The sequence below is a fragment of the Rhinoraja longicauda genome, chromosome 6, assembly GCF_053455715.1.
Source record: "Rhinoraja longicauda isolate Sanriku21f chromosome 6, sRhiLon1.1, whole genome shotgun sequence".
Classification (NCBI taxonomy): domain Eukaryota; kingdom Metazoa; phylum Chordata; class Chondrichthyes; order Rajiformes; family Arhynchobatidae; genus Rhinoraja; species Rhinoraja longicauda.
In genome coordinates, this window is record NC_135958.1 from 16,069,014 (window position 1) to 16,089,880 (window position 20,867).

Genomic DNA, 20,867 nt, shown 5'->3' on the forward strand with positions numbered 1-20,867 from the left:
TATACAATATTAAATCTAAATAAAACACTGAGTGCATATAATATAGTTCTCACTATTGTTTTCTCAGTTAGATCTGAGCATAGTACCTACCAGCACAACCACAGCCCAATTCAAAATCCCACGGTAGTTAAGAAATCCACTGGAGGAACTTAACAGAGATTCACGTGTTTTGTGGCAACTATATAAAAAAGCAGAAATCCAATCTAATTGAAATGATCTTATTACAACTCTTATTATGCATTCTGCGTTTTAATATATTTAATTGTAATTACGTCAGTAACCTTCAAATAACAAACAATTACTTTTTTAAGCATTTTCATAAATCTACACATTAAAATAGTGATAAACTAGATATTTCTCAGACTTGGGCTAAGTACAGTGCATTCAGAAAGTATTCAGACCCCTTCATTTTTTCCACGTTTGGTTACGTTACAGCCTTATTTTTAAATGGATTAAATTCTTTTTTTTATCATCAATCTACACACAATACCCCAGAATGAAGAAGCAAAAACAGGTGTTTAGAAATTTTTGAAAAGTAATTAAAAAGAAATAACTGAAATATCACATTTACATATGTATTCAGACCCTTTGCTATGACACTCAAAATTGAGCTTAGGTTCATCCTGTTTATCCATTGATTATCCTTGAGATGTTTCTACAACTTGATTGGAGTCCACCAGTGGTAAATTAAATTGATTGGACATGATTTGGAAAGGCACACACCTATCCATATAAGGTCCCACAGTTGACAGTGCATGTCAGAGCAAAAACCAAGCCATGAAGATGAAGGAATTATCCGTAGACCTCCGAGACAGGATTGTGTTGAGACACAGATCTGGGGAAGGGTATAAAACAATTTCTGCAGCATTGCAGGTCCTGAAGAGCACAGTGGCCTCCGTCATTCATAAATGGAAGAACTTTGGAACCACCAAGACTCTTCAGAGAGCTGGCCGCCCGGACAAACTGAGCAATCTGAGAGAAGGGCCTTGGTCAGGGAGGTGACCAAGAACCCGATGGTCACTCTGACAGACCTCTAGAGTTCCTCTGTGAAGATGGGAGAACCTTCCAGAAGGACAACTTTATCTGCAGCACTCCACCAATCAGGCCTCTATGGTAGAGTGGCCAGACAGAAGCCACTCCTCAGTAAAAGGCACATGACAGCCCGCTTGGAGTTTGCCAAAAGACACCTAAAGGACTCTCAGACCATGAGAAACAAGATTCTCTGGTCTGATGAAACTAAGATTGAACTCTTTGGCTTGAATGCCAAGCGTCATGCCTGGAGGAAACCAGGCACCGCTCATCACGTGGCTAATACCATACCTACAGTGAAGCATGGTGGTGGCAGGATCATGCTGTGGGGATGTTTTTCAGCGGCAGGAACTGGGAAACTAGTCAGGATCGAGGGAAAGATGAACGGAGCATTGTACAGAGAGACCCTTGATGAAAACCTGCTCCAGAGCGTTCTGGACCTCAGACTAGGGTGGAGGTTCACATTCCAACAGGACAATGACCCTATGCACACAGCCAAAGCAACGCAGGAGTGACAAGTCTGTGAATGTCCTTGAGGGGCCCAGCCAGAGCCCGGACTTGAACCTGATCAAACATCTCTGGAGGGACCTGAAAATAGCTGTGCATCGACGCTCCCCATCCAACCTGACAGTGCTTGAGAGGATCTGCAGAGAAGAATGGGAGAAATTACCCACATACAGGCGTGCCAATCTTGTAGCGTCATACCTAAGAAGACTTGAGGCTGTAATTGCTGTCAAAGGTGCCTCAACAAATACTGAGTAAAGGGTCTGAATACTTATGTAAATGTGATATTTCAGTTATTTATTTTTAATTACTGCAAACATTTCTAAATGCCTGTTTTCACTTTTTTTTAATGGGGTATTGTGTGTAGATTGATGATAAAAAAATGAATTTAATCCATTTTAAAATAAGGCTGTAACGTAACAAAATGTAGAAAAAGTGAAGTGGTCTGAATACATTCTGAATGCACTTTATAACTTACAAAAGTGCCACAACTGACTTGCAAGTGGAAAGCAAACTTACAGTTGACAACCGTCAATTGTGATAGCAATTTAAAATTGTGCACATGGGGAACAATGGGGGAAAATAAGCAGTAATTTATAACATGTGGTTAATGATGAAACATGGCACAAACATAAACAAAGATATCTACTGCAAACAAATTTATAACCATTATTTCAAATGATTTCATAAAAGTCATAAATCATGCACCATTCTGCTGTTTTGCACGTGTCATATTTATTCCTATCTTTATCATTACTGTATATAAATTGTTTACTCTATGCGCTTCAAGTGAACAAGGAATTCTATTGACAACAAAATGAATCTAATGAAATATGTAAGGTGGTTTAAAAATCCCTGGTTAGATCATAGTAAAAATGTTTATAACAATTCAGCATCACACTGGTAGGAAGGATACAATGGCCTGACAACATACATTCGTCAGAATGATTCCTGGGTTCTAAGGGTTAAATTACAAATAAATATTGTAGGGTCTTATTTTCTGGAATTTATAGAATCAAGGAGCAAACTGAAATCAGGCTTTCAAGGTTTTAAGAAGACCAGATAGGATTGAGAGAGAAAAACTATTTGCAACACGTGGGAGGCTGATCTAAAAAAAGAACCAAATCTTTCAGGAGTGAAGTGAGGAATTACTTATGAATTTGAATGGCAACAGGTTAGGAAAGCTTTCTACAAATGCCAAATGAAGCTGGGTCAATTGTCAATTTTAAATTTGAACTTGAACTAATGGTCTTAAGGAGACAAGTGTGGAAATACAGTTTGGTCTAAGATTAACCATGTTCTAACTAAATTATAGAACAGGCTCGAGGGGCCATTTAAATGGCTTGCTATTCTTACTAGTTAAACTGTCATATACATCCAAAATTTTGGCATGCGTTTCTGACGAAACAAGCTCTTAACCAGAAGTACAATGAGAGAAAATTACCACCAATGAGAAGTCAGTCTCCTTTGGCAGATATTTTCCTAAAATTAGAATCAGAACATGTTTGAGGTAATTTCCTATCATGTGTGCAGAATTAGTTATGTTGGAGTAACAAGTAAATGCCTTAGCTCAGTGTTCTCATGAGTGAGAGACTGTGGGCTTTGAATGCAGAGGCTGGTGGAGTGGAAAGGAAGGCGAGGGAACTCCTTTACCTGTTCTGGGAGATGGTGGATAAGATCAGAAGTGTGGTAAATAGAACAGACACAGCTGAGCAACCTGTCAACTATGGTGAAGTGAAACCCACAATTGAGGAAAATGAAAGACACATAAAAAAAAAAAAATTATTATCAAAAAATGTATTCAATTATTCAAAAACAATATTTACAATACAATAAAACAAAACAGAATCCACCACCAGAATACAATACAAACAAATATACCAAATTAAACTATTATACGACTATATTACAATCCCTATCCAGGATGCATCCAATTCCCTGCGGTGCCCAGCAGTCCCGGAAATCCCCAAGGTGCCCGTGGTTAGCACATAGTCCCTCTCCAACACCACCCGGGCGCAGACGTTACCCCGGAAAAGGGGTAGGCAACTGGCTCGGGCAGAGCCCTCTTCCGCCTGGCGCCGTGAGTCGCGGATGGCCAGCTTAGCCAGGCCCAAGAGCAACCCAACCAGGACATCTTCAGCCCTACCCTCTCCCCTACGCATAGGGTGTCCAAAGATGATGGTGGGTGAGAAGTGCAGCCAAAAGGCAAGGAGCAGCCCCTTTAGATATTGAAACAGGGGCTGCAACCTCACACACTCCATATATACATGGTACACAGACTCTTCCAGCCCATAAATGTGGCAGGCGGCTGGCGAGTCAGTGATCCGCGACAGAAACCGGTTGCAGGGGACTCCTCTGTGCAATACCCTCCACCCCAGATCCCCAATGGAGAGGGGCAGAATCCCTGCGATCCGCGATGGTGGCGTCGTTCAGGCGGCAGTAGTCGCCACAAGGCCTCCAGCCCCCGGAGGCCTTCGGTACCACGTGCAGCAGGGAAGCCCATGGGCTATCCGAGCGCCGGACAATTCCCATAGTCTCCATGTTGCAAAACTCCGCTTTGGCGATCTGGAACATGTCGGGAGGCAGCCTGCAGGTGCGGGCATGTGGCGGTGGTCCCGAAATAAGAATGTGGTGCACCACACCATGTTTCGGGCTGGCCAAGTGGAATTGCGGAGTCAGAATTTCAGGAAAGTCCCCCAAAATCTGGTCGTAAATGTTGTCGACTACAGGCACAGGTTGCGGATTGGCGTGGCGGACGCAGCAGGGTGCAAGGAGATCACTTCCAATGTGGAAGCGTGGACGAGGCGTTGCCCCCTCATATCAACTAAAATTGATTGCGCCCGCAGGAAGTCGGTGCCCAGCAACAGCTGGGACACGTCTGCAACGGTGAAAGGCCAGGTGAAGTGGCAAGAGCCAAAGATAAGCGGAATGGTGCGAACGCCGTAAATTCATATGGTGCTGCCATTCGTGGCAGTTAAATGAGGGCCCCCACTTCCCAGAACGAGTATCCACCCCTGATGGGGGCAAAAAGCTGATTTCCACCCCTGTGTACACCAGGAATCGTCGTTCCGAGCGCCAGTCCCATGTATATAAATGGTGTATCTGACCGACCGCCGAAGTGATTACTGGCGGCCAGCCCCGGCATTTTGCAGAAACAAACAGGGCGAGCGGCATTGGCGGGATGCGGAACCCCAGCGTTGGTGGTAGAAGCACCATTTCTCCCGGAGCAAGCGACTCAGCTGAGACGCCTGGTGGGCGCGGCACCAGGTCGCTGTGCCCTTGAAGGCGCTGACGAAACACGATCGAGCAACCCACCGCCCTGCCGCCTGGCCAGCCACAGTTCGTTTGCGCGTTCCGCTAACTGCAGGGGGTCATCGAAACCCCTGAGAGGAGCAGGCGAATGTCGTCGGGCAACTACTCTAGGAAGGTGTACTCAAAAAGCAGGCAGGGCCGATGGCTTATGGTTGCCGAGCCCACCCATGTGGAGGATCCGCGACGCTTGCTCCAGGCGGCTGAGCTCGAAAATGCGGAGGAGCAGCGCCTTAAGGCCTTTGTATTTGTTGGCCACTGGCGACTCGCGCAGATAAGGCACCAACCGACCGGCCGTCTCCTGGTCGAGCGCGCCGATGACATAGAAGTAGCGGGTGTCGTCGGCTGTAATCCTGCGGATGTGGAATTGAGCTTCCGCCTGCTGGAACCACACCTGGGGCTGCGAGGTCCGGAAGACCGGCAGCTTAAGTGTGACCGCGCTTTGTTGGGCCTGGTCGGCGGCAACGGCAGGCCGAGCGCTGGCGGCGTCCATTATTGCGATCCAAAAATCCTATTTCGGACAATCGGGGTCACCAATGAAGCGAGACACAAGTGTCAAGCAAAGCCAATGAAGCGGGATATGTGTCAAGCGAAGTTTTCTTTATTCCTCAAGCGCCATACAGCTCTCCAAACCCCCAACCAGTTGCACTCCTCCTGGAACTCCACTACCAACTGCCACTCCTCCTCATTCCAAGTTCCTTGACCACACCCCCCAAGCCGAGGGTTCATACCACGTGTGGCTCACCACCAGGGACCGCCACAACCCATTCCTTTTCTTCAGTGATGCTGCCTGTCCCGCTGACTTACTCCAGCTTTTTGTGTCCGTCTTCGGTTTAAACCAGCATCTGCAGTTCCTGCAAAAAAGTTTACCTGAATATGGGCTTCTCACAATTATACTCAGCACAGTGATTTTTTAAGTCTGAGAAGCCCATATGCAGGTAACATATTTTGCCCATTAAGCTGCCTGAAAAAAACAAGAAATATTCCCCAAATCTCCATCTCCAGTTCCCATACTCTCCATCCAACCGTCAATACGCTTTTCATCTGGCCTAAATCTTCCAAATATCTATTGTTTCAGGCATGGTAGACACAAAATGCTGGAGCATCTCAGGAGAGAAGGAATTGGTGACGTTTCGGGACGAGACCCTTCTTCAGACCTTGTTTCAGGGATGGTGCATGATTGAAAAATTGCAATTTTTTTTTTTTTTAAATGTAGGAATAAGAGTAATTTAACCAATCAATGTAACTTCAATGATGGAGAAAATTTGAGAAAAATATCGAACAAAGGGGGCCAATGCAGGAGATTCAGTTGATACAATATATATAAACACCCAAACTCTATTTGGTAACATACTGTAGGACGAAAGTGGCATCAAATTGAAGGCAATATAATAAGAGGTAGTAACAGTGTGAATAGAAAATTGGCTAAGTAAAAAGAAAACTTTAGTGCTGAAAAAGGTCCCAAGGTCGTTGTCATCACTCACTCACTCACTCACTCACTCACTCACTCACTCACTCCATCTATCCATCCCTAAAACTCTCAGTTTGTTTGTGTTTATGTGTGTACCATACCCTCTACACAGCCAAAATGGTGCACGATAGCGTGACAATTTTAAACCCACCCTGCTTTTCGTTCCCCTGTGGTATGAATAAACCCACTTTTGTTACTTTTTAAAAACAATTTACCTAATAAACTTTAATAAATAAATGCGCTCCCCCCTCCCCCAGGAGGACCAGCAGGAGGACTAGCGCCCGTCCCAGCATGTCCCACACCTGACCTTCTTCCCATGGTGTAGCGCGCCGCAGAGGCGGCGGCAGAGAGTCCAAAGACGTACAGGTAGGTAGGTTAATTGGCTGGGTAAATGTAAAAATTGTCCCTAGTGGGTGTAGGATAGTGTTAATGTGCGGGGATCGCTGGGCGGCACGGACTTGGTGGGCCGAAAGGGCCTGTTTCCGGCTGTATATATATATGATATGATGATAAGATGGCCGTCCCCGTCGCTCACAGCAGGAGAAATGGGGCCGAGGTCAGTGCCTTCTCCCTGTCCACTCTCGCCCACCCACGGCCCCGGGAGACACTCCCCGCCCAGCAACGGGTCCATGCCGTCGCCAGCGTTCCCCGCCGCAGATTGCAGCCGAGCTGCAGGAGACGCTTCGGCTCCGCAGGAGAAATGGGGCCGAGGTCAGTGCTTTTTCCCTGTTCCCCTTGCCCGCCCACGGCCACGGGGGCACTCCCCGCCTGGCAACGGCTCCACGGTTGGGCCGAGGGGGGCGGGGTCGAGGGGGGGTAGGGAGGTAGGGAGGGAGGGAGGGGAGATGGTGGGGATGGGGGATGGGGAGAGGGGATGGGGAGAGGGGAGGGATGGGGAAGAGGTGAAGGGGATGGGGAGAGGTGAGAGGGAGGGGTGAAGGGGGTGCTGCACCAATGCAGGAAAGTTTTGGGCCCACTTGGTCTAGTTTATATTAATAATTTGGGTGTAGAGGGCAAAATGTCCAGATTTGCTGGCACAAAGCTTAAGGCATAGTGATTCTTGAAGAGAATAAGAGGATGATATAAAAAGGATGACGGAATGGGCAGAGAGATGACAGATGAAATCTAATAAGAAATGGGATGTGTTACATTTTAATCATAAGAACAAGAGGAAGCAATGTAAATAGAAGGCACAATTCAAAAATGGGTACAAGAGATGTCTACAAGTATGTTTATTCTTTACATTGAAAGTGGCAGGACAGTTTACCTACATTTTAATTTCTCGAATTTCATTAAGATGGAAAGTCCGTAGGCAAGGAACTCACTGAAATTTACAAAATACTCATTTGGGCACATCTTAAATATGATATCCAGCTCTGGGTGCCACATTTTTGGAAATATGTAAAGGCTTTATGTGGTGGACCAATTTACTAAAATAATTCCAGGGATGAGGAATTGTGGATTAAAGTTGGAGTTCTTCTCCTCGAAGGAGAGGAAATTGTGAAGAGGTCTGAGAATGGTATTTAAAATCATGAAGGTTACAACAAAAGCTGATGGAGAGAAAATGTTACCATTGGCAGATAAGTCAAGAATTGGAATGGAGAAGAAACCGCAGATGCTGGAATTTTTATCACAACCTCAGTCTAAAGGAGGGTCCAAACCCAAAATGCTACCTGTTTATTCCCTCCCCAGATACTGCCTGATTGGCTGATTTCCTCCAGAACTTTGTGTTTTGATTAGAATGGAGATGACTGGCAAAAGAATAAAAAATGACAAAGGTAAACGTATTCACAAAGCAGATGGTTATGGTCTGAAATGAATCACCCAAGGTAGAAATGGCTGCAGATTTAACTATAAACTTAACAAAAAGGAGTTTAAAAAAGTATCTAAAAGGAGGCCAAAGCTTCAGAATAAAAGGATGTACCTTTAGAAAGGAGATGAGAAGGAATTTATTTAGTCAGAGGGTGGTGAATCTGTGGAATTCATTGCCACAGCCGGCTGTGGAGGCCAATGGATAGTTTTAAGGCGGAGATTGATAGATTCTTGAGCAGTGAGGGTGTCAGGGGTTATGGGACGAAGGCAGGTGAATGGGTTGAGAGGGAAAGATAGATCAGCCATGATTGAATGGCAGAGGAGACTTGATGAACCGAATGACATTATTTTGTTCTTAGAACATAAACTTATGAACATAAGGAATTTTCCCAAGCAAAAAAAGTTTATTATATGCGCATTTTCAGGTAGATTTAGTCAAACTGTTTCCTGTTGATCGAGATTGCAAGAGACTAGCAAGAATCTTCAGCAAAATACAAAGTGCTACTGGACCCAGTTTGACAGGCAGTTTTCCGATCAGTCTGAAGACTCGGGACGTCGTCTGTCCATTCCCTCCCCAGATGCTCCTGTCCATCTGAGTTCCTCCAGCACGTATGTGTTTTGCTCCTGTTGGAAAGTTTCGTTCGAGTACTCTTTCTTTGCCGAAGCACCGCTCACACCAGGAACTGACCCAATCAATGGATGGAGCGGCAAGATCGGGTGGGTCGTGATTGCCGAGACTGCGTGGGCACTCACCACATCTTTCTGCGCATCTCCTCCACCAAGTCTTCGTAGAACTTTGACCGATCGGGAGTCTTGATATTAATGTTTGAGAATTTGGAAGTCTCCCTTCTCTTCGGCCTTGGAGACACGCCGGGAGTCGGCGTTTTCTTGCTGTCGTTGTCCATTTTCCAGTCCCTTGCTGTCCTTCGCTAACGCTTCGCACCTCCCGCGCCTCCACCTCCCTCGTCTCCTTTTCAAACTCTAACGGCCCACCCGCCTCGAGCTGGAAGCACGTGCGCTCAAGCCGGCGCAAACGTCATCGGTCTATTGCGTCACCGGGACATCAGCTGCATGTCACGGAAGGAACTGCAGATGCTGGTTTACACCGAAGATAGACACAAAATGTTGGAGTAACTCAGTGGGACAGGCAGCATCTCTGGGGAGAAGGAATGGGTGACGTTTCGGGTCCAGACCCTTCTTCAGACCAGCTGGTGTCCCCTGGCGAGCAGATGCAACAACAATAATACGAGGATGAAGACTAACCTCAACAAAGTAGAATGTATCAAACCCCTGTAAGTATGCCGAGGTCTGTCTGATTCAGTCTGAAGAAAGGTCTCAACCGGAAACGTCACCCATTCCTTCAAATAAGTGCAAATAAAGAAATGAGAATTGTCTGATAATAATCGGCGACATTTTCCAAATTACATTTTGGAAACTAATCTTTCGAGATATTCACAAATTTATGGAGTCGACGTGACTGGGTAAATCGATCGCTCAGCGTTTGTTATCGTCGTTCGCGATATCGATACTCGACTGCTTCTGCCTAGCGGCCAGGGCGCGACGTTTAAGCGGCGGCGAGTCCGCTACCAGTGGCTCGTGCTGTGCTTCATAACTGCTCGCATTATCAATGCCGCTGTCCGAATCGTATATCGTGGTGCCTCCAGGGGGGCTTGAAGAAAATTTCCTCAGCCTGGATGACATCCTGATGACCCAGGAGAAGATCCCTTGTAAGACTGAGATCGCGCTACCACGCCTTGGCTTCCTGGACAAGGGAAGTGAGGCCGATCTCATCCCCGAGGTAAGAGAGCGGGCCTACCGCTGCAAGGCGTGTGTACACTGGCTAGTTAGGGAATTCAGTGCTTGACATACGTGCAAGAGTTGTTCTGGACACACTATTGTTAGATGAACATTTTATTTTAGAATGTTTTAATTAGAGGGATATTTTAATGAGACGTATTGGTATATCACGGGACCTATGGGTACCATATAACAGAGGCATACTTGCAGGGGTTTGATACATTTTCCTTGTGGTTAGTCTTCATACTGTTAGATCTGCTCGCCAGGGGACACCTGCTGATTTGTTTTACCCTTAATAGTTTATTCATGAACTAAAAATATCCATAAATATAGAGTTAAAAGTGCGGATGTTGCAAATCCAAAATGAAACAGAAAATGTTAAATTGCAAGTCAGGCACCATCCCTGAGAAGCGATAAACTATGACTATTTATAATGTATGATATTATATAATGTATTATAATGTAATATAATATACTGTAATATAATATAATATACATATAATGTATTATAATTGTTGGTACTACACACTTATGGTGGGCTGAATGGTCTCTTTCAGTTGCATGGCTCTATTCAATAGAGCCATGTAACTGAAAGAGACCATTCAGCCCACCATAAGTGTGTAGTACCAACAATTATAATACATTATATGTATATTATATTATATTACAGTATATTATATTACATTATAATACATTATATAATATCATACATTATAATACATTATATCCTACATTATATGTAGGATAAATTTATCCTACGATTTGTCTGAGGAAATGTCGTGATCAAATAATGATGAGATGGGGTACAGGAAGGGGATTGGGAACCTCATGTCCTGGTGTCAAGGCAACAGCCTTTCTCTCAATGTCAGCAAGACGAAGGAGATAGTGATCGACTTCAGGAAGCAAAGCGGTCCACATACCCCAGTTTGCGTTGACGGTGCCTAAGTAGAGATGGTTGAAAACTTCAAATGCCGAGGAGTCAATATCACCAACAAATTCTCCTGGACCATCCATATTGAAGCAACGACCAAGAAAGCACACCAACGCCTCTACTTCCTTAGAGGGCTTAGGAAGTCTGGCATGTCCCCTACAACTCTCAACAACTTCAACAAATGCACCCAAGAAAACATTTTATCAGAATGTTTCACAGCTTGGTTTGGGAACTGCTCCATCCAATACCGCAAGAAATTGCAGCAAATTGTAGACCCAGCCCAGACTATCACACAAACCAACCTTCCTTCTATTGACTCTATTTATACCTCACACTGCCTGGCGTAGCTAGCAGGATAATCAAGGATGAGTCACACCCTGGCCACTCCCTCTTCTCTCTCCCATCAGGCAAAAGGTATAGAAGTGTGAAAATGTACACCACCAGATTCAGGGACAGTTTCTTCCCGACTGTTATCAGGTAATTAAATCATCGTACCATAACCAGAGAGAAGTGCTGAACTGCTATCTACCTCTTTGGTGACCCTCGGACTACCCTTGATTGGACTTTGCTGGCTTTACCTTACACTAAATGTTATTCCCTTATCTATACACTGTAAATGGTTCAATTGTAATCATGTATTGTCTTTTCTACTGAATGCAGCAAAAGCTTTTCACTGTACCCCGGTACAAGTGACAATAAACTAAACTGAACTGGCACGAAACATCACCAATGCATTTTCTCTAAGGACGCTGATTTACGCCAGCATTTTGTGCCCATCTAAGAAAATGTAGCATCCTTGCCTATTTGTAATAATTCCTTTCCAAAGACCATTAACAATCTAACAGAGAAGTGTCAAGAAAGGGGCAATGCTGAGTACTTGAGTCTATTAGAGCAAGCAAGAAAATGACGATTAATTATTATCACAGATGTCCTTTAGTGAATCTTTTGGGTGCAGTTACCAGATCAATTGCCACAAATTATTGTAATATTTTATCTGTTGGAACAATTATATTTGTATTACATCAGATGCTTTGGAAGTGCATTCCCTATTAGTCAAAAGAACATTTGACAAAAGATGACTGAACAAGGCTTCAAGAGAGCAAAAAATATTTTTTTCTCCGCATATTTGAGTGTTTTCTGATGTGAAAACTTTTATTTAGCAAGATTTTTTTGCCATCCATAGCACAATGTTTTAATGAAAAAATGTTATTCCTCGATGAAAATTTAATTTAAATCCATGGAAAATTTTGATTTCGAATTCCCATTCTCACCTTGTGTTGGGGGGTTCTAGACTGACAATTCAGTGCAATGCTGTCAAAGACATTATATTTTGGTTAAAATATTAAAGACCGTCCCATTGATGCATTTGAACATTCATAGCAATAATTAAATAAGAACATGCAAGTTCTGATGTTCTGCCTTACATTTGTCCATAAATCCAATACTACTTGTGTGGATTATCAGGTCAATTATCCCGTACTTGTAGGACCAAACAGGTGCTATGTTTATCCATGTTCCAACATTTATAGTTCCAAAGTTTCTCATTGGCAATGAAGAACTTTGGAATACCCTAAGGATGCAAAGAGTGTTTCATGCATCCTTCCTTATTCCTTATTGTATCTTTTCTAGCCTGAATTTCCAGCTGCACTTAATTTTGGATTGAGTTACTGTTATCTTTTTCAGTAATTTTTTTTTTTTTAACAGGGTACAAAAATGGAACTGCCTCTTTGGCTGGCCAAAGGGTTGTGTGACCCCAAACGTCGCATTGTGTCTGCCAACACGCCAAAAGTGTATAGAGGTGGTTGGCGGACTATTTTCAGTGCTGATGCAAAGGTTGTTGACTTGCACAAAATGGGGCCATATTACTATGGGTTTGGAACACAGCTGCTGCATTTCAACAATCCTGAGAATACAGAGATTGCACAAACTATCCTACAGGTAAGTATTCAATTTTGCTGCATTTCTGGGTATCTGGGCTGCATCACTTGCTGATTGTTTCCAGCATTTTAATAATGCTTGTATGGATGTAACTGATATAGGACAGGGTTACCATTCTATTTATGTAACTTTCCAGGGATACAAGACCGTGCTGCCATTCTTTTCAGTTGTGTGTTCATAGTTTCCTGTGTTTTAGAGCCAAATGCACCTGAATATGCTGTTTCACTGGTTGGCACAATGGTGCAACGGTAGAGTTGCTGACTTACAGCGCCAGAAACACTGGTTCAACCCAGACTACTGGTGCTGTCTGTATGGAGTTTGTATGTTCTCCATGTGACTGTGGGTTGTTCCAGGTGCTCCAGTTTCTTCTCACACTCCAAAGACTTGCAGGTTTGAAGGATAATTGGATTCAGTCCACCGAGTCCACACAAACCAGAGATCACCCGTACACTAGTTCTATCCTACACACTAGGGACAATTTACAGAAGCCTAAAAACCTGCTCTTCTTTGGAATGTGGGAGGAAACTGGAGCACCGGGAGAAAACCCATGCGGTCACAGGGAGAACGTAGAAATTCCGTACAGCACTCATAGTCAGGATCAAACATGGTTCTCAGGCGCTGTAAGGCAGCTACTCTACCGCTGTGGCACTGTGCAGCCCCAATTTTAAATCAAAGCACAACTGAGGAGCATACCTGCTAAAAAGAACAACCTATTGCTCCTTGTAAGTTGGAGTAGGTATGAATACTAGTTAGTGGGATGGGTGCAACTTGCTATATGTATGAAAATAACATTTCTAGTTGACCAGCTTTGAATAAAATTATAGAATATGTGATATTAATAATAGTTGGTTTATTGCTTTTCAAAATGACCTAAGTGCAGGTAATGCATGTTATGTGTGCAAAATCAATACAATTATAATAGTGCAGTCTCTTGATATGATTGATATGGAAATTAGCTCTTTTTCCATTCTGGATGGAATTTATAGTATCACAAAATGTAGCTATTGAATTGTACAGTTTTACAAACTCTGACTCGCATTGTTCTTGGCACAGACATTCGTAAATCGGTTCCGTTGGATCATGGATTCCTCACAAAATGCATACAACAAAGACATTTCGCCACTGGTGGCTCATCTGGACGAACTGGAGCGGGATTTGTTCCGTGCTGGTCAAAAGGGTTTGAATGACTTTCAAAAGTGGGAAAAGGGGCAAGCTGTCCAAATCACTACCTCCTGCTTGGTTCAGAGCTATGGCAAAAGGAAGTATTCAGATATGGAAGCCTAAAATTTCTGTAAAGCCGGTCATAGACATGATAAAGTAAATAATATGAAGATTTCTCTCCAATATATGTGAATTTCCTTAAATAATCGTACATAAGTTGTGACGGTGTTATTCAGTGATCAAAGCTAAAGTGCACAGACATTGCAATGAAATAAAGCAGAATTTTATTGATGGAGTGATTCCACAGGTACCTGTTCACCACCCACCTTACATGCACACTAAGCTACTTACAAAGTCAAATATTTTTACTGCAATTTAATTACTTAATTTCAATTGAGTTTTAGATTTTTTTTGTCATAGGTCTATCTCCTTTCATTTTGAGCCTTGTTGACATTCAATATGCAATCCCTGAAGCAATAGTTTGTTTAAAAACAAACTAAATTCCTAATACTTTTGGTGTCTAGTTTTTAAAATTGTAACTTTGAAGCCAGAGGTGGAAGTGTTTGGTGTAGGTTTGTGGTTGATACACAGTGCAATACAGGTATTTTCTCATTTAGACCTTTAATGAAGACTGCACTAATATTGAATCATTGTTTTCACACTTTGTGAAACCAGGGAATTTTCTGTCTTTGGGTTTAAGTATCATTGGCTATTTGAATTTGACCAATACTTGCCTTTTTAATCGTGTTTTTAATTTGGAAATTCTTCAGTTTAGATAGATAGGTGACTGGACTAGCTCCAGTACTTTTCTATTTTAATTTGCCTTTGTTTTGGTTGTTGATGTAGTTTACCTACATTTGCTCCTCAACTGTCAGTAGGCAGTACCAAAACTTGCTCTGAACTCGAGACTACTTGTACATGGCAATTGGAAGATTCCTTAAGATGTTGCAGTGCTTCTCCTGCTACAGGTGGGGGCATGAGAGGTGCAGCTGGTAGTGTCGTTGAATAGTAACAATGCATGACCATGAGATTTAAATTCTAAATCACCATTTATTCCTCTAGATATATTTATTTTAAAGTCTAATTGTACAAGTCCTTTGGGTTTATGTTACCGGTAAGTGGAAAGTAGATTGTTGTCTAAATGACTTAATTTATATAACTTGTTTCACATTGATGGATGGATACATTTTGCAGTAACAGTCGTTGGCTTCTGATGATATTAAAAAAGTATACATAAGTATGTCAACATTTTCATTATGCAATCCTCATCTAAATGTATTGAGCTTTTAATATCTATGTACTGCCTGCTGCGCCATAGAGCTGTAAGTATACCATCTGCTAATCTTTTAACTGTACTTTTGAATTTCAATTCTGTTTTTGATTTTGTATCTTTGTGCTGTTTCTGTTTTTACATTACAAAGTTTTGTATAAATTGTCACTGATTTTAGTGCTGTCGCTATTTTTATGAATAGAACTATGTAACTGAAAGAGACAATTCAGCCCACCATATCTGTTTGATTCCTTGGCAAAAGGGACCAAGTAATCTGACTGCTCATCTCTTCAGCATTGTAATGTTTTTTTTAACCTTGGCAAGTGTACATATTTCCCTTTTTGAAATATGTGATTGTAACATAGTCCAAATATTTTCAGATGAAAACATTCCAAATTATAATAATTAATTGGTTTAAAAATATTTCTCATAAGCTTCACTCACCATTTTCTCCACATTTGCATAAACACAATTTTGGCAGCCCCAGACCATTGATTCCTATAGATTTCTGACTGAAGTACTTCTTGGAGATGAATTGTTGGATCACCATCAACATCAGGTTCTGTACTTGAATCTTCTTTTGATCAGCTGCAAGAGTCGTGTGTTTGAATAATCTTGCCCTACTTCTTGATAGTTGTAGGCCCTTAGTACAAAACCCCTCTGAATTTTCAATCTTGCCGAGAGATCACTCCATAATCAATGTCTTGTGTAGGGAAATGTTGCAATAGTTTTAAATTATGCACATCTGAAACTGGATCAAAATCTGTTATTGAAGAACAGATGATTTTTTTATTACACCCAATTGTTGTACACAAATGGGTATCATTTGTGAACACAGAAGCAGGATATTCTACTTATCCAAACACCATAATTATAATGGAAGCTCTACTTGTTGCTTTGGCCTTTGCCAGATTTCTGTGCATCAGAATTTCTGTGGGGTTAGAATTACTAGGATGTTGTGCCAAAGTGGAGATTTTAAGGTAGTTTTTAAATGAAATTTATTTTAAAACTGCTTTGATTTTGAGGCTGCTTTTAAACATCCTGTTGCCCTGCCATACCAATGCTGGATGCTTGAAAACAGCACTGTCTTTTGTCATCCAGAATGTTGTATAAATGTAAAAGAAAATCTAGGTCATGTCGTGTGAAATGGAACATTCTCCATGCACTAACTTTTTTTTTCAGTTTGACAAGCAAAAACGTTTCTCTAAAAATGTTGTTTCTTGATCATTTTGAGAAAGGTGAGGACTTTCACAATTTGTCTCCATCTACTGCCACCATGTTTTTCTAAAAAAAAAAGCAATTAAAGCAAAGTAAATGATCAGCATTCACTGGAGTAACCACAGTTGTTGTAGAGAGAGGTTTCTGTTGAGATATACCATGGAAGCACACCCATTTGCATATCAACCATCGATCACCCGTTCATACTAGTTCAATGTAATACCACTTTCTCATCCACACCCCACAATATGGGGGGGGTGGGGGATGTGGAATTTACAGAGCCCAATTAACGTACAAATCTGCATGTCGTTGGGAATTCTACCTGGTCATTGGGAGAATGCAAACTACACACAGACAGCACCAGAGGTCAGGATTGAATCCACGTCACTGGCACTGTGAGGCAGCTGGTTTATCAGCTGTGCCACCGCTACCTTTGCACCATTACAAGTTGATTAAAAAGGTTTTTTGTAAACTGATGAAGAATGTGATGATGCACAACCATATTGTGTGTTTTTATTCTCCTTTGCACTTCTCCAAACATTTGTTTTTCTTCAGACCTTCCCTTTTAATTTCGTTCTTGGGTATTTTGAGACACATCAAAAGTTACTTAATGTTCGCTGAACACTGTTAAAACCGGTAGTGTAGAGCCCCATTTTATAAAATACAGTACATTCAGAAAGTTTTCAGACCCCTTCACCTTTTCCACATTTTGTTACGTTACAGCCTTATTTTAAAATGGATTAAATTCTTTTTTTTATCATCAATCTTCACACAATAACCCATAATAAAAAAAGTGAAAACAGGTGTTTAGAAAGTTTTGCAAAGTAATTAAAAAGAAAGAACTGAAATATCACATTTACATAAGTATTCAGACCCTTTACTCAGTACTTTGTTGAGGCACCTTTGGCAGTGATTACAGCCTCAAGTCTTCTTGGGTATGATGCTACAAGCTTGGCACACCTATATTTGGGTAATTTCTCCCATTCTTCTCTGCAGTTCCTCTCAAGCACTGTCAGGTTGGATGGGGAGCGATGATGCACAGCAATTTTCAGGTCCCTCCAGAAATGTTCGATCGGGTTCAAGTCCAGATTCTGGCTGGGCCACTCAAGGACATTCACAGACTTGTTACGAAGTCACTCCTGCGTTATCTTGGCTGTGTGCTTAGGGTCGTTAGCCTGTTGGAAGGTGAACCCCTGCCCCAAAGGTCCAAAACGTTCTGGAGCAGGTTTTCATCAAGGATCTCTGTCCTTTGCTCCGTTCATCTTTCCCTCAATCCTGACCAGTCTCCCAGTTCCTAGTGCTGAACAACATCCCCACAGCATGATGCTGCCACCACCATGCTTCACCGTAGGTGTGGTATTGGCCAGGTGACGAGCGGTGCCATTTGGCATTCAGGCCAAAGAGTTCAATCTTGGTTTCATCAGACCAGAGAATCTTGTTTCTCATGGTCTGAGAGTCCTTTAGGTTCCCTTTGGCAAACTCCAAGCGGGCTGTCATGTGCCTTTTACTGAGGAGTGGCTTCCGTCTGGCCACTCTACCATAAAGGCCTGATTGGTGGAATGCTGCAGATATTGTTGTCCTTCTGGAAGGTTCTCCCATCTTCACAGAGGAACTCTGGAGCTCTGCCAGAGTGACCATTGGGTTCTTGATCACCTCCCTGACCAAGGCCCTTCTCCCCGAATTGCTCAGATTGGCCGGGTGGCCAGCTCTATGAAGAGTCCTGGTGATTCCAAAGTTCTTCCATTTAAGAATGACGGAGGCCACTGTGCTCTTTGGGACCTGCAATGCTGCAGAAATAGTTTTATACCCTTCTGTTGCTGATACCTTGACCCCACCTTATTTATGTTCTTTTGTCTTAATTTCTCCCCGTGTCCCCATCATTGCTTCCTCCATCATTTTACCTCTCCTTCCATTGTATTTTGAACAATTTTTCTGTGGCGTGGGATTTACATATCCTAGAAGATGCCCGAGGCATTCCAGTCAATGCACTTCATTGGGATGGAATTGTTATCATTGTGAAATACAGGAACATCTGGTTCCACCTCATTAATTAGCTTTGACATGTTCCTTTGGTTTAATGTAGAAAATTGACTTTGATTGCATGGCTGCTTTCTAAATACAGGTCACTTTGTTTCAAGGACAAAGGAAATACTCAACATTCTTGATTTTCTGACTAACTTAATTTTCAATTTCTCATTGATATCCCATCCTGAAGGCCTGATTAGAAACAGTCAACATGAATTTGTGCCTGGAAGGTCATGTTTGACTAATCTTGAATTTTTTGAAGAGGTTACCAGGGAAATTGATAAGGGCAAGGCTGTGGATGTTGTCTATATGGACTTCAGTAAGGCATTTGACAAGGTTCCACATGGAAGGTTGATTAAGAAGGTTAAATCATTGGGTATTAATAGTGAGGTTGCAAGATGGATTCAACAATGGCTGAATGGGAGATACCAGAGGGTAATGGTTGACAATTGTATGTCAGGTTGGAGGCCAGTGTCTAGTGGAGTACCCCAAGGATCTGTGTTGGGTCCACTGTTGTTTGTCATTTACATTAATGATCTGGATGATGGTGTGGCAAATTGGATTAGTAAATATGCAGATGATACTAAGATAGGTGGTGTAGTTAATAATGAAGTAGAGTTTCAAAGTCTACAGAGAGACTTGGGCCTTTTGGAAGGGTGGGCTGAAAGATGGCAGATGGAGTTTAATGCTGATAAGTGTGAGGTGCTGCATTTTGGTAGGACAAATCAAAATAGGACGTACAGGGTAAATGGTAGGGAATTGAGGAATGCAGTGGAACAGAGGGATCTGGGAATAACTGCATTGTTCCCTGAAGGTGGAATCTCATGTGGATAGGGTGGAGAAGAAGGCGTTTGGTATGCTTGCCTTTATAAATCAGAGCATCGAGTATAGAAGTTGGGATGTAATGTTAAAATTGTACAGGGCATTGGTGAGGCCGAATCTGGAGTATGGTGTGCAGTTCTGGTCGCCAAATTATAGGAAGGATGTCGACAAAATGGAGAGGGTACAGAGGAGATTTACTAGAATGTTGCCTGGGTTACAGAGAGGTTGAACAGGTTGGGTCTTTATTCTTTGGAGCGTAGAAGGTTGAGGGGGGACTTGATAGAGGTTTTTAAAATTTTGAGAGGGACGGACAGAGTTGACGTGGGTAGGCTTTTCCCTTTGAGAGTGGGGAAGATTCCAACAAGGGGACATAGCTTCAGAATTGAGGGACAAAAGTTTAGGGGTAACATGAGGGGTAACTTCTTTACTCAGAGGGTGGTGGCTGTATGGAATGGGCTTCCGGTGGAAGTGGTGGAGGCAGGCTCGATTTTATTATTTAAGAGTAAATTGGATAGGTATATGGATAAGAGGGGATTAGAGGGTTATGGTCTGAGTGCAGGTAGATGAGACTAGGTCAGGGAGAGTGGTCGGCGTGGACTAGTAGGGCCGAACGGGCCTGTTTCCGTGCTGTAGTTGTTATATGGTTATATAATAGCCGCCGAGGCCCCAGTGCCACTGGGTCTCCCACTGCCGCCGCCAAGTCTCCTGATGCCGCCGAGGCTCCCATCACCGCCAACGCTGAGGCTCCTTTGGCCCAGACAGGCTTCACTGCAGTCCCCTGGGAGGCCTGGGGCAAGTCAGGTCTACAGGGGCGTGTTCCGATCTTCGGTCGTCCTTCTGGTCTTCGGTGGTGTGGTTGTTCGGCGGATGGATCGGGCCGGCGCGGCTCCCCGGGACACTCCCACCGCAAGCGCCAAGCTTACCTATGTTATTTCACTACATTAATTTAAGCAATTGGTCAGCACTTTGTCTCTAAATAATGGACCACCAGATCAAGTGTGATCAGCTTTTCCGATTAGACTGAGATATGCTCAAGAATTATGCATTTGAGAAATAATTCCGGGTGGTAGGTCCATGTAAGTAAAATCCGGCTTTGCTCTGGAGTCAGTCACTGAAATAATTTTGGGGAGATGGCACCCAATTCCAATGCAGCAAAATCTGAAAAACATGTTCCACATGTGAATGGTCCACTTCTAAGTGACCAATAATTTGGTTCAATCCTGACCTCCTGTGCAGTGTTTGAAGAGTTTGCACATTCTCTTTGTGACGGCATGAGTTTCCTCTGGTTTCTTCCCTGGGATGTGTTCTTTGGTAGGTTAGTTTGCCTAGGGCCCTAGCATTGTTGAATGACAAGAACTGGAGGGCAGTTGATGGGCGTCAGAGAGAATGTTACAGAGAAACAAGTGGGGGAATGGAAATGTGCTGGGAGTTGGTATCGAAGTGATGGGTTGAACGGCTTTCTATTAGTTGATCAAGAAATCTTATAAGAATTGGTGAGAGCAATTGTACTTATTTGTGCCCAACCATAAGATCTTTGAAACCAGACAGTGCTATATATTAAAACAACCCGAACCATAATA

The 20,867-nt window shown here is 42.9% G+C and overlaps 2 protein-coding genes across 2 annotated transcripts in view; one reads left to right on the forward strand and one right to left on the reverse strand.

The window, feature by feature from the left end:
• LOC144594273 (diacylglycerol O-acyltransferase 1-like) overlaps window positions 1-9,366 on the reverse strand; it is a 68,676-nt gene extending 59,310 nt beyond the window's left edge. Inside the window, exons 1-2 of the mRNA XM_078400542.1 lie at window positions 8,879-9,366; window positions 91-178 (exon numbers count right to left, since the gene is read on the reverse strand). Coding sequence (XP_078256668.1) covers window positions 91-178; window positions 8,879-9,030 — 240 coding nt within the window. The 5' untranslated portion in view covers window positions 9,031-9,366. The remainder of the gene's footprint in view (window positions 1-90; window positions 179-8,878) is intronic.
• Window positions 9,187-16,739, forward strand: gins3 (GINS complex subunit 3). The gene is made up of 3 exons (XM_078400544.1): window positions 9,187-9,923; window positions 12,558-12,791; window positions 13,845-16,739. The coding sequence occupies exons 1-3, from the start codon at window positions 9,753-9,755 to the stop codon at window positions 14,073-14,075; spliced, it is 636 nt and encodes a 211-aa protein (XP_078256670.1). The 5' UTR covers window positions 9,187-9,752; the 3' UTR covers window positions 14,076-16,739.
• Window positions 16,740-20,867: the final 4,128 nt, after the last annotated feature.